We start from the raw sequence: 13,831 nt of genomic DNA, 5'->3' as shown, positions 1-13,831 counted from the left end.
CTAACTTTAAGTCTCCAGCCCTGAATCATTTGCTTACACTTTTGATATATATCCAACTGTCTCCTAAACATCTCTATTTGGATGTCCCAAAGCCTTTATGACTAAATAGGACCAAATAGAATTTGAAATTTGATCTCCCACTACTCTCCACAACATCTTGCATTCTTGATCTCAATTAATGGCACAATCATGCACCCATCACCCAAACTGGAAACCTGGATATCATTCTAGATTCCTTCCTCTCCTTCATCCTTCTTATATCATCAACAATCAAGTCCTATCATTTTTCCTTCTAAATATTTTTCCAGGGGCGCCTGGGCGGCTTAGTTGGTTAAGCGTTTGCCTTTAGCTCAGGTCATGATCCCAGGGTCCTGGGATCAAGCCCCACATCAGGCTCCTTGCTCAGTGGGGAGCCTGCTTCTCCCTCTCCCTCTGCCTGCCACTCCTCCTGCTTGTGCTCTCTTGCTTGCTCTTTCTGTCAAATAAATAAACAAAATCTTCTTAAAAATAAAATAAACACGGGCGCCTGGGTGGCTCAGATGGTTGAGCATCTGCCTTTGGCTCGGGTCATGATCCCAGGGTCCTGGGATCGAGTCCCACATTGGGCTCTCCGCTCGGCGGGGAGCCTGCTTCTCCCTCTGACCCTCTCCCCTCTCATGCTGTTTCTCTCTCACTCACTCTCTAAAAAATAAATAAAATCTTTAAAAAAAAAATAAACACAACACAGAAATCATCTTTATTTTCTGATTTATAAATTCCTTAAGCAGGCATCTCTTAACTGATGTCTAAGAAAGACACAGGAAAATTAGAGCCTAAAGTCATTTACTTGCTAAGAGGAAAATCATTCTACTTACTAAGATGATTCCTTCTAGAATTTTAAAGTATCAGTGCCATGTTTTTAACCTCCAAAGCCAGTGGGTTTTGGAAAAAGATTTCATTTCTTTTGTACGCTACACTAAATAGTGCAAAACTAAAATAGCTGCTAATGGTCTAATTTCCTGGAATTAACATATTAAAAATGAGATAGGGGCATCTGGCTGGCTCGGTTGGAAGAGCATGCCACTCTTAATTTGGGGGTTGTGAGTTCAAGCCCCACATGGAGTGTAGAGATTACTTACTAAAAAAAAAAAAGACAGCGAGAGAGAGAGATAAAAATAAGTTATAACCATTAAATAAAACCAACACAATTATGAGATTTCAGGGTTTTGAAAACTCAGACATTGACTCTAGTGAGGACAGTGCCAGCTAGACTTTCAAATCTTTTATATTCTTTATAAAGAGATTTAAAGAAGAAAAAATTTACTTATGAAATAAAAGTATGAAATATAATACTTCTGTGTCTTTGTTTATAAAAGATAGGTTATTGAGAAAAAACAAGTATGATATGGAAAAGAAATTATTTTAGATCTTAACTCTCTCAATCTAACTATATATCCCAGCTGGATTCAATGTCAATGTAGAACATACGATCTTAAATTTAAAGCACTGAAGTCTTAGGTGGCGCCTGGGTGGCTCAGTCGTTAAGCGTCTGCCTTCGGCTCAGGTCATGATCCCAGGATCCTGGGATCGAGCCCCGCGTCGGGCTCCCTGCTCCGCGGGAAGCCTGCTTCTCCCTCTCCCACTCCCCCTGCTTGTGTTCCCTCTCTCGCTGTGTCTCTCTCTGTCAAATAAACAAAATCTTTAAATAAATAAATAAATAAATAAATAAATAAATAAATAAATAAAATAAAGCACTGAAGTCTTAGCAAGAGTTTCAGATGTCAATCAATGTAAATAGTAATACCAACAATAAGAATCTGGCCAGGGAACATGCCTGGCCAACTGATTTTTTTGTTTTCTCCAAGAAAAATGTCTAATTCCAATACATTATAGTTTGTATTTTTTAAGATTTATTTATTTATTTTAGGGAGAGAGAGAGAGAGAGAGAGCACACGAGCGTGAGCGCATATGTGAGTGGGGGGAGGGGCAAAGGGAGAGAATCTTCAAGCAGACTCCCCCACTCTGGGCTCAGTCTCACCACTGAGCTCAGGCTCACGACCTGAGCCAAAACCAAGAGTCAGACACTCAACCCACTGAGCCATTCAGGTGCCCTTAGTTTGCATTTTTTCCAATTCAGGATACCTTTGTTTTTGGTTTGTAAGCTAATTTTTATTGAAATAAAACAAAAATACATAAAATTGCATATACATTAATATAGAAAAGTGTGTAGCTCAATTTTCAAAAGTGAACACGCTTGTGTAACCACTATCTGTAATAAGAATTAGAACATTAACTGTAAATCAGAAACTGCAGTTTGCCCTCTCCGAGTCACCACCATGGCTCAAATTAACACCATGCTGAATTCTATCATCAGAGATCAATTTGCTTATATTTGAACTTTATACAAGTAGAATTATACAACATGGACTACTTTATGTCTGACAGCACATTATTTTGGGGAGAATTTAACCATATTCTTGCATGTAGGAGTAGTTTCGTTGATTTTCAATGCAGTATAGAATTTCATTGCAGGATTATGCTATAATTTATGTATCCATTCCAAAGCCGATTAACATTTAGGTTGTTTCCTATTTAAGTCTACAATGAATAGTACTGTTAATACCTGTCTTTTGGTGCACCTAGGTATGCCTTTCTGTTGGATATATACCTACAAGTGGAATTGCTGGATCAGACTACACAGATTTTCAGCTTCAGTAAATACTGCCGAGCACTTTTGAAAGTGTCTATACCAGACTACATTCTGGCAGCACTGTGTAAAATTCCAATTGCTCTAAATCCTTGCCAACACTTAGTATTGTCAGTATTAATAATTTTAGCCATTCTGATAAGTGCCCTTTGTTTCTGAAGACTAGAGTACACTGCTGGCAGAATTAGTTACTGAATGATTGGATATAAATATGGCTTACAGGATTTCAGATGACATGCAGCCCTTTTATAAAACTCTTTTATTAAGTTATCTTTCCAAAAAAATTTTTTTTAATTCTCCAAAACCAAATCTAGTAGTAATGTTATAACAGGAAAAGAAATGCTACAGCACTAAAGTAATTTAAAGAACTATTATGGGGTTGGGGGGCGCCCAGGTGGCTCAGTCAGTGAAGCAACAGACTCCTGGTTTTGGCTGGGTCATGATCTCAGGGTCATGGGATAGGGCCTGCGTTGGACTCCACAGTGCAGAATCTGCTTGTCTCTCTCCCTACCCCACTGCCCCTCCCACCGCTCTGTCTCTCTCAAATAAATAAATAAATAAATAAATAAATAAATAAATAAATATCTTTAAAGAACTATTATGGGTGGCTCATCTGGTAGAAAAAGAAAGGGTAAAGCACAAACAGAAGCTACCACACACATAGAGATTTTTTTTTTTTTATGCAAAGTCTGATTCAGATAGGAATGTATCCATGATGTTGGGTAGCTACGACTCTGTGGGTGCTTTTTCATGGATTTCTATATTTCATATGCCTATAAAACTGGTTGAGACTTCCCTTCCAAAGGACTAACACATTTGAAGACTATGATTAAGCAACCAACTCTTGATTTTGGCTCAGGTCATGATCTCAGGGTGGTGAGATGGAGCCCTGAGTCAGGCTCCCTGCTCAGTGGGGAGTCTGCTTGAGTTTCTCTCCCTCTCCCTCTGTCCCTCCCCTTGCTCACACTCTCTCTCTAAAATAAATAAATAAATCTTAGAAAGAAAGAAAGAAAGAGAGAGAGAGACTATGGTTGATAACAGTCTTACAAATAACAAAGCTTTCCTGAAGGAAAAAAAAAAGAATATATTAATATTGGAAAAAAAATGCCACCATCAAATTTTCAAAGGCTTCTCTGTTGGGTTTCAAAAGCATAATATCATGAACTCATTTTATAGTGAATTTTTAAAAATGGGATCCACATATCTTAATAAAATAGTTGGAAGAACATTTTCCTAACTATATATTATCTAAATTCACAGGAATTTTCAAATTCTAATTAAACAAATTTGTGATACTAAGCACTAGATATAAAAGACATCATTTATCCACTCACGTTTTACCTGATATAAGTACAGTACAATTACACCCAAATATAATGGACTTATATGGATTAGTATTATAAACATCCACAGTTTTATTATTTTCTTTGTACAGAATACCTTTCTAAAATTTTACTATTACAATATGGTAACCATATTAACAAAACTAGAAAACAGAGAAGAGAAAAAATTACCCATATTCTCACTGCACTAATACAACCATCATTAATATTCTAATACATTTCTTCCCAGTCATTTTCCCTGGGCATACTTGACATAATTATAAATGTAATGTCCACAACATTGTGTATCTAGATTTCCCATTTAATTCCTTTTCAGTTGCAGTCATAGATTTTTACATTAATAGCAATTTATTTAACAAAAACAGTAAGAAAACAAAGAACGTAAGAACAAAGAGTTGTTTAAAATGGTTTACCTCATAAATAGGGAGTGTAGGAGAGTTCCATGCATTGATTCTTGATTCATTGACGTCAACAACTGTTACCCTGATTTCAGGGCACATATGAGCAATGACACTACATGTAGGTCCTCCAACATAGCCCGCACCAATGCAACAGATCTTCTTAATTTCAAACATGATTAAACTAGAAAGGAAGCAGTAAGACTGTTCTACCATTGAAAACAGAAAATTTAAAGAAATCATATTGCATATTTATCATGCTTTATAAAAACTGTCAAGGTGACAGATAATCTGGAAAGATTGCCTGCACTCATACTCATTAAGAATTATTAAAAGATGGGGCGCCTGGGTGGCTCAGTTGATGAAGCGACTGCCTTCGGCTCAGGTCATGATCCCAGAGTCCCTGGATCGGGTCCCGCATCGGGCTCCCTGCTCGGCAGGGAGTCTGCTTCTCCCTCTGACCCTCCCCCCTCTCATGTGCTCTCTTTCATTCTCTCTCTCTCAAATAAATGAATGGAATCTTAAAAAAAAAAAAAAAAGAATTATTAAAAGAGGGGCGCCTGGGTGGCTTAGCCCTTATGCATCTGCCTTCAGCTCAGGTCATGATCCCAGGGTCCTGGGATCGAGCCACGCATCGGGCTCCCTGCTCCGCAGGAAGCCTGCTTCTCCCTCTCCCACTCCCCCTTCTTGTGTTCCCTCTCTGGCTGTGTCTCTCTGTCAAATAAATAAATAAAATCTTAAAAAAAAATTATTAGAAGAGTGATAATATATAACATTCCAATTGAAATGTCCGTTCTCGGCTGCACTAACATAAAACATGGACAAAAAAAAGTAACTGATATTACTGAAGAAGTGTCACAAAGATTATAATGATCTAATATTCAAAAATTCAAGAAGCAAAATAAAACCTTACTTAGGTCTCCCAGGCCACTAGGATAACTTTGACTGCTGAGGAAAAACTCAAGGGTGAACAACGAGTGCAATTCTTGCTTAAATAAATGCTGGTGTACAAAGGTCAGCCTCATGGCAGGTTTATTTTTTTTTTTAATTTTTTAAAGATTGTATTTATTTGACACAGAGAGAGAGACACAGCGAGAGTGGGAGAGGGAGAAGCAGGCTTTCCACTGAGCAGGGAGCCCGATGGGGGGCTCGATCCCAGGACTCTGGGATCGTGACCTGAGCTGAAGGCAGACGCTTAATGACTGAGCCACCCAGGCGCCCCTCATGGCAGGTTTAGACTAACATGACAGATAATAAGAATAGCTTGAAAGTCCAGAAGTGGCCTCTGTGATTATATTCCCTATACAATTTGGCTTCAGCAGTTTATTTTTAGGTACTTGACAGTGATCTTAAACTATTACAACTTTAATCGGAAACTATGAGATGGCTAAAGGAAAGTAATTTCTGTATTTAGCAAAGCTGTTACACAGATTTTGATGGGTTTTCAAAAGTCATTTAGGTGAACTGATTCACACTAATCCAAACGACAAGGTACTGATATATATATATGAATGTAAGTTTATTCTTTATAATGAGAACTAGAACTGTCAAACTGATCAGATTCTTAGAATTTTAGTCCTTACCAAGACCGATCTCAAACATCATCTAATCTAACCCATTCATGGATTCCAAAGAGAAGAAAAATGGTAATCAAAGAGTTTAAGAACTTGTTAGTATACTCCTGCATGGGTCAGAGAAGGTATAATGCTTGGCAAGTACAACCCTATTGTGAAAAAAGATACACAAGCCACATAATTAAGATGATCCAGTTTCCTTAAGTCTGAATCTGTATTAATCAATGTTCTAATCACTGGTTTTCTGGGTAGACTTCCCTACTGGAAGAGAATAAGCTGAATAACCCATACAAGTATCCTGGTCTGTGTTAGGAAACAAGTAAGTCAGCTTATAAATCAATCTTCAGTGGTCATGTTTAGCAGATATCAATTCAAAGTCTAATCTCTAATGACCTTTCAAAAACTTTATAAAAAAATAGAAATTTGGTAAAACAGTAAATATGAGCAAAATTTGGAATCTATTGATTCTACAAAAGAAAGCAATATTCTCAGTGATATACATAAAAAGAAATTTTTAAAATTTAGTTTTTGTGGGATTCTGGGTGGCTCAGTTAAGCATCTGTCTTCGGCTCAGGTCATGATCCCAGGGTCCTGGGATCGAGCCCTGTGTTGGGCTCCCTGCTCAGCGGGGAGCCTGCTTCCCCTTCTCCTGTTTGTGCTCTCTCACTCTCTCTCTGTCCAATAAATAAATAAAATCTTTAAAAACAATAATAAAATAAAATAAAATTTAGTTTTTGTTTTGAATAGGTAATAAATTCATATGGTTCAAAATTAAATCTGTATAACAAAGTATACAGTAAGAAGCCTCAAGTCTACCCCATCCTTATCTCTTGGCTACCCACTACCTTGCTTCCACAAGCAACCCTTTATTAATTACTTGTGTATCCTTCCAGTGTTTCTTATAAAGTACAAGTAAATACATGTATATATCTTAATAATCCATTCTTTCTAAATTCAATAGGTAGAATACTATAATTTATTATCAACACTCAGCTTTTTTCACTTAATGTATTCTTAAGACCTGTCTATTTCCCCCCTCTCTCTTGCTCTTTTTATTTTTTATTTTAATTTTTTTCTGTTTCCGGTAGAACTCTCTCCCTTTTAGAAACAGTTACACTGTATTCCATTGTGTGGATGTACTTACCAGGAAATATTAAAACCATGCTAAATCTGTTAGATCCTCTTTAATTATTTATTTTTTTAAGTAGGCCCCATGCCCAACGTGGGGCTTGAACTCATGACCCTGGGACCAAGAGATGCATGCTCTGCCAGCTGAGCCAGCCAGGTGCCCAGGGTAGAATCTCTCTTTAATAATCTAAATAAATGGGTTAAGAGTTCCCTAATATCACCTGTGACGCCACACAAACATGATATTCCTATTAAACTTTTAGGGTTCCAAAATTCACTGCAGCAAAAATACTGAGCCTAACAAAATTTATTTTGGCAACCATTCATCTTCCATTTCTTCACCCTTCTTCTACACTTCAGTTCTGACTTACTACTCGCCAGGCTTCAAGTGCCCTATACACAAGGAGAAAGAGACACTGCTAGAGGAAAGGACTGCACTGGGATTGCCAAGCGACTAAAGCTCAGGAGAACGTTCTGAAAAGCTCCCACCTGGGGGACAGTTGAGCCTGGAGCAGCTTACCATAGATGTGTCTCCAGCATTCGCTGCCGCTCGCCCCACCTCTACAGTAGAAAGGGCTTGGTATCAGGTTTCCGAAAAATTGCTTCAACTGCTTCAGGCCTAGTCCCTTGTTCTCTTTCATGAAAAAGTAATATTCCCAATCCTACCTGTGGGCACAGCAGAGATTCTGGCCATAGATATAGGCCCTGACACTCAAGAATTTAACAATTTACTTAGGGAAAAATTCAATTAAAAAACATTTATTAAACACCCTACTATGTCACAGCCACTAATGTTCTAGGTACTGTGGATACAATAGTGAACATGACAGGTACAGTTCCCACTCTCACATAGTTATATTCTAGTGGGAGAACGCAAAACAAAATAATGGTAGCTGTGATACATTCCATATAAAGGAAATAAACACGTAGGTGGAGAGGGAGAGACTGTCTATGGGGAAGAACTACTGTAGACAGGACAGTTAAAGAAGGACTCTCCGAGAAGGTGACTTGTAGACTGACTTAAAAGATGAAAAGGAGGGGTGCCTGGATGGCTCAGTCGGTCAAGTGTCTGACACTTGATTTTGGATTTTGGCTCAGTTCATGATCTCAGGGTTGTGAGATGGAGCCCCTTGTCAGGCTCCATGCTCACTCAGTGCAGAGACTGCTTGTGATTCTCTCTCTTTCCCTCTCTCAAATAAATAAATAAATAAAATCTTAAAAAAAGATGAAAAGGAGTTAGTCACACCCAAGTAACATATAAGGCAGTATAATCAATCAAATGACAAAACGAGTATGAAAGTCTAGAGGGAAAACAAACAAGAAGGTATCTAAAACAAGGGAAATGCAGAATCTAAGCTTGGCCTAAAGAATAAGTAGGATACAGAAAGAAAAGGTAGGTGGGGGAGAGCATTCCAGATGGGGGGAAAAAAAAGGAATAAGTAAGGACTCAGAAATGAGTCCAAAGAAGTAAGGAGATTGGCCTACTTGGATAAAGATATGGGTATTAAGAAGTGGTAAGAGGTAATAACTGTCTTGTAGAGTGGAAATGAATTTAAAGGGTCTCAAATGCCCCTTTCAGGGAAGCATGTCTATGACTATTCAGGAGGCTATAATTTAATAACTTAAGGTAACATGGGCTCCTGGGTGGCTCAGTAGGTTAAGTATCTGCCTTCTGCTCAGGTCATGATCCTGGGGTCCTGGGATCGATCCCCACATCAGGCTCCGTGCTCAGTAGGGGGTCTGCTTCTCCCTCTGCCTGCCCCTCCCCCCTGCTAGTACTCGCTCGCCCACTCTCTCTCACAAAAATAAATAAAATCTTAAAAAAAATAAAATAAAAAGGTAACATAATTGAAAGTAACCATAACAATCAATAGCATTTGTTTAGCTAAAAGGGAGGGGAAGAAAAAAGGGAGGATCAACTTGTAGCCCAGAAAGAGGGAGTTAAGAACAAAAATGATGTATTTCAGCACTGTCTAGAGATGAGTGACACAGAATCTGGAAGTCAGAAGTGTTCTGGTTGGGGTACCTGGGTGGCTCAGATGGTTAAGCGTCTGCCTTCGGCTCAGTTCATGATCTCCAGGTCCTGGGATCGAGCCCTGCGTCCAGCTCTCAGCTCAGTAGGGAGCCTGCTTCTCCCTCTCCCTCTGCCTCTCCCCCTGCTTGTGCTCTCTCTGTCTCCATCTCAAATGAATAAATAAAATCTTAAAAAAAAAAAAGTGTTCGGTTTCAGAGAGGTGGGGTAAGAATAGGCTTTCCCAGTGCTCAGATGGCATGTTCTCCGAAGATTCTTTGCGATGATTCCACTCTCCCTTATGAATTCAGATTCCCAGGAATCATAATAATAGAAAGGGATGACTCAAATTTGAGATATAAGTATTCCAGGTACTGCAATAAAATTTCCCTACTATAATATCAAAGTTTCATTCGAGTGTAACCATTAGTCTCTTACGAATTTAATCATTTTAAGTTAACATCTAAAGTCTCATTAACCCTGGGCCCATGAAGGGAAAAAAAAAATCTACCTTCCAGATCCACAAGGCTGAAGATGAAGGTCTGAACTGTGATGAACCTAAAGAACTATCACACTGTAACACCCTTACTAAACAGCTAGCCAACCTCTCTAATTACAACCAGTATATCTGGAATACCTAAAAAGTAAAATTTCAAAGTATTTTTGGACCAGAGGATCTTTTGGGGTTACCATTTAATCCCAGAGCCAAGAGTTATAACATTCTTATATAAACATAGATTGAATGTCTATGCAATACAACTCTTGGGTTCAAGGAGTTCATAATTTAATAAGGTGCTCCCAGGCTAACAGCTCTTACCTGTTGCTGTTACCTCAGCACTTAGAATAGTAGGTTCTCAATAAATACTAATTGAATGAATGAGTAACTCTCCATAAAGGCCTGTTTGAGATGAAGACTGTTATTTGAATATCTTTAGCTCAGATGGCTGATCATTGTATTTTTGCTGAAACTGTCCAGAATACTTTCAGCCTCCCTTTTTTATGTAGAACTTTGGCATGTCTTTCCAGAGATACTTCTTTTTTTTTTTCTTCAAAGATTTTATTTATTTATTTGAGAGAGAAAGAATGAGACACAGAGAGAGCATGAGAGGGGGTAGGGTCAGAGGGAGAAGCAGACTCCCCACTGAGCGGGGAGCCGGGTATGGGACTCGATCCCGGGACTCCAGGATCATGACCTGAGCCGAAGGCAGTCAGTCAACCGACTGAGCCACCCGGGCGCCCCTCCAGAAATACTTCTTATCCACCTTGATTGCCAGGCTGTATTCAGCTTGCCTTACATACAGCAGCTAGGTAAACTATTGATGGACCTATATTATAGACTTACATGTGTTTTGGGGTGTCCCTGTGGTGCTATTTCACATGAAGCATGGCTTGTAGATGACAATGAGAAAATTACTGAAGTACTGTGCAAGTCCCAATAAATTGTCACTTGCAAGTTTCAATAAAATCTTCAATCTTTATTATGGAGTTTGATACAGCATTAGTGTTAGTAATATACTTTGACACAGATGTCTTCTGATTCCATATTCCATTTCTACTTTTATGTACCTTCTGATTTTCTGTTGTGCTGTCAGGGAAATGGGAATGTTTGCTTACTGAGTGTGTCAGTTTGAAATGAGTTTTTACCTCTGTATTTTGGGAAAATCTCAATAATCCAGACTGTTCCAAAACTACTCTTCATCTAAAATTTTATAAATTCAGATCAATATTTCAACCTAGAACATGTGGCTAACAAATATCGAAGGTCCTATTACAATCTAAGCTGAATATAATCCATCCATCCCCACCCCTCTTCAGTATACTCGGCATAATTACCCAGTAGCTAAGGCAATGGACGTTGCAGTTGGATACATCAACTTCACACATCACCGCAGTCATTTCCAAAAATTAAATACTAACAGATGCCTGACCCGGGGAAAAATATTTTATCAGTGAGAAAGGCAGTGTTAATGTTATATCTAAAGGGCATCATATAAAGCTGTGTAAATAAGAGGGAAGATGAAGTATGCTCATTAGTTACATACTTAATGTTTGAGAAAGGAGTACAGCAATGGGAGAAGAAATGAGATCCTTTCAATGAGGGTTGTCTATCACTTACCTTAACTAGATGTCCGGTACTAACAAGCACATCTCAGAGCAGACAGTAAGCTCTTTCATTTCCAGAACCCCCCTGAAGAAACAGACCAGACTACTGTTCTCCATTTCATAGGGGATTTGAAGAAACTCAAAGACTCACTGTGTCTTTGAGGGCAGTCAGTGGACAGCTACTCCTCTGTATATCTGTGAAAAGCTCCCTACCAGTGAATCCTTCTTTTCAATAAACCGTAATTTTCAAGCCTACTCAGTTATCTTCCTATATATAAGAAGTATGATTTTTCTTGTTTCTTTTCTTTTTTAAAGATTATTTATTTATTCATTTGAGAGAGAGCGCGCACAAGCAGGGGCAGAGGCAGAGGGAGAAAAAGATTCCCCGCTGAGCAGGGAGCCCCATGCGGGGCTCGATCCCAGGACCCTGAGATCATGACCTGAGCCAAGGCAGGCGCTTAACCGACTAAGCCACCCAGGCGTCCCAAGAAGTATGATTTTTCAAGGTCTCACACAAACATGATCTGAAGTACCCAAGAAAGGCCTTCCCTGACATGAAATAAAGCAATTACATGGTGTGGCAGTCAACAATGGATTCCAGGACAGCCCGTACAGATGTCACGATAGAATGTCAGGATTTCGCCCTCAAGGGCTTTCTGGCTTCGTTTTCTCTTTAGTTTCTTAAGAAGGGTGGCTAGTGACAGGAGGAAAGCAGCAGCTCCCCAGGTGAGCAGACTAAACACAAACAAAAGACCAGGACTCTGAGACCAAAATGGGGTCCCTAACCAGAGGACCGCTCCCTTCGGTGGACGTTCGGCTTCCTGGGAAAATCTCATTTGTTTCAAGTCAGAAAGTGAGAAAAAGCAGAAAGAGAAGCGGCTGGAAGACTCGCGAGGGTAGAATAAAAAGCCCACGCTATCCCATTCTCAGGGCAGCGGACCCAAAGGCGATTCCCGCCCAGAGTCCAAAGGAGGAGACCAGGGTCGTGAGCCTGGGAGCCCCTGACCGAGCGCAGGGCGCAACCCGGAGCAGCGCGCACTCCCCCGCCCCGCTCCCCGCACATCCCACCGGGACCCGGGACCTCCCCAACGGGGCGGCAGGGCCAGCCCCAGGAAGGCGCTTACCCACTTCCAGGCACCGAGCGCAGCGGCCGCTCCTATCCCGACCGCTCGGACAGCTCGCTACGGGCCGCGCTGCAGCAGCTTCTGCGCTCTCGTCCTGCTCCGCCTGACCTCCCCTCACCGCACGCCCCTCCTTCAGGCTGCCAAGCACAGCACCCAGAGTCCCGGGCCCGAGCCCGTATTTAAAGGATTCTGCCCGAGAAGGCGGAGGCTTCATGCCCCCGTAGCCAGGCCCTCCAGGACTCTGCCCTCCGCCGCATCCCCGCTCCTCCTCCCGCCACAGTAGGCCCGGGCCCGCCCCTATTTCCTGCGGGCCCCAGGGCGGGGAGTCGGGGCGGGGCTAATCGTAGCTAGATGGGGAGGCCCCGCCCCTATCCGACCCTGGGCGAATCCGCTCAAGCCAGCTCAGCGGTCCCGCCCCTACCGCGAGCGGCACGGGGCGGGGCTGCGTGCGCGGCAGGTTGGCTGAGGTCCCCGGGGTGGGTTTCCAGGTGCCGCTAGGCCGGGAATAGTTTCCCGGCCTGAAGCCGGTGTCTCGTCGTCTGGCCCCGCTTCCCTCCCTGTGTCCCGGCCCCCGCTGACGGTCAGCGCTGCGGTGGTACCGCGGGCGCGCCAGGTCGGCCATAATCTAGGCCTGCGGGGATACTGGGCCGGCTGCGGCCCGAGGGGACCGGAAGGTCTCGGCCCCCTTTCCGGCCGACCTCGTCTTTCGGCCCCCTAGACCCTGCGGGTCAGACCGCCCGGCGGCTTACCACCACCAGCCCCCGCCACGTCCTGCGGGCCGGCGGCCCAAGGTTTAGTCAGATCCTTCCCTCGCCACTTCTGGGAAGGAGGCGCCTCACGTCAGTAGGATGCTGAGTCTTGTCGAGACTGGACCAGTTAGTGCCTCCGCCCTGATCCCGGGCAGAAATGACACACACGCCCTCCAGACATATTTTCCAGGGCTACTCCTGCCAAATTCGGGATCTGGGTTGTCAGTGCTGAGAGTTTGCAACATACAAGTTCCGTGTATGCGGCAGAGTAACATCAATGTATGGACGCTGCCCGTTTGGGTTTTTTTTTGTTTTTTTAAATGAGGAGGGCAGTTCTGTTCTCTTTCTTCTCTCCAAAGTCATCTTAAGTCTCAGATCTGAGAAGAGAAAAGCAGTCATGACTTTTTTTGTGTTCCTCATTAAGAATTACATCAGGTTACATAATCTATACTTGAAGTCAAAGACCATTTTTAAATACGTCATGAGGAACGTGATTAGGGGTTTATAAAGACACATTAAAATGCCTCATAGATGATGGGTTTTTTTTTAAGTTTTATTTAATCTCTACATTCAATATGGGGCTCCAACTCACCATCAGGAGATCAAGAGTCCCATGCTCTTCCGAATGAGCCAACCAGGCACCCCGAGATGTTGATTTTCTTTTTTTTTCTTTAAATATTTGAGAGAGAGGGTGAGACAGAGCACGAGCGGGAAG

General features: G+C 41.7%; 1 protein-coding gene across 3 annotated transcripts in view; it reads right to left on the bottom strand.

The window, feature by feature from the left end:
- Nucleotides 1–12,648, bottom strand: part of UGDH (UDP-glucose 6-dehydrogenase) — a 32,329-nt gene extending 19,681 nt beyond the window's left edge. Inside the window, exons 1-2 of one of the 3 annotated variants that reach the window (XM_035005112.1) lie at nucleotides 12,368–12,648; nucleotides 4,443–4,611 (exon numbers count right to left, since the gene is read on the bottom strand). In XM_035005112.1, the coding sequence (XP_034861003.1) occupies nucleotides 4,443–4,604 (162 nt within the window). In that variant the 5' untranslated portion in view covers nucleotides 4,605–4,611; nucleotides 12,368–12,648. Of the gene's footprint in view, nucleotides 1–4,442; nucleotides 4,612–11,815; nucleotides 11,954–12,367 lie in introns of those variants that run through there. The other 2 variants (XM_035005113.1, XM_035005114.1) reach the window with 2 other exon arrangements.
- Nucleotides 12,649–13,831: the final 1,183 nt, after the last annotated feature.

This window comes from Mirounga leonina, unplaced genomic scaffold (assembly GCF_011800145.1).
Source record: "Mirounga leonina isolate KUSES-001 unplaced genomic scaffold, KU_Mleo_1.0 Mir_129, whole genome shotgun sequence".
Taxonomy (NCBI): domain Eukaryota; kingdom Metazoa; phylum Chordata; class Mammalia; order Carnivora; family Phocidae; genus Mirounga; species Mirounga leonina.
This window is presented reverse-complemented; position numbering and strand designations above follow the sequence as displayed.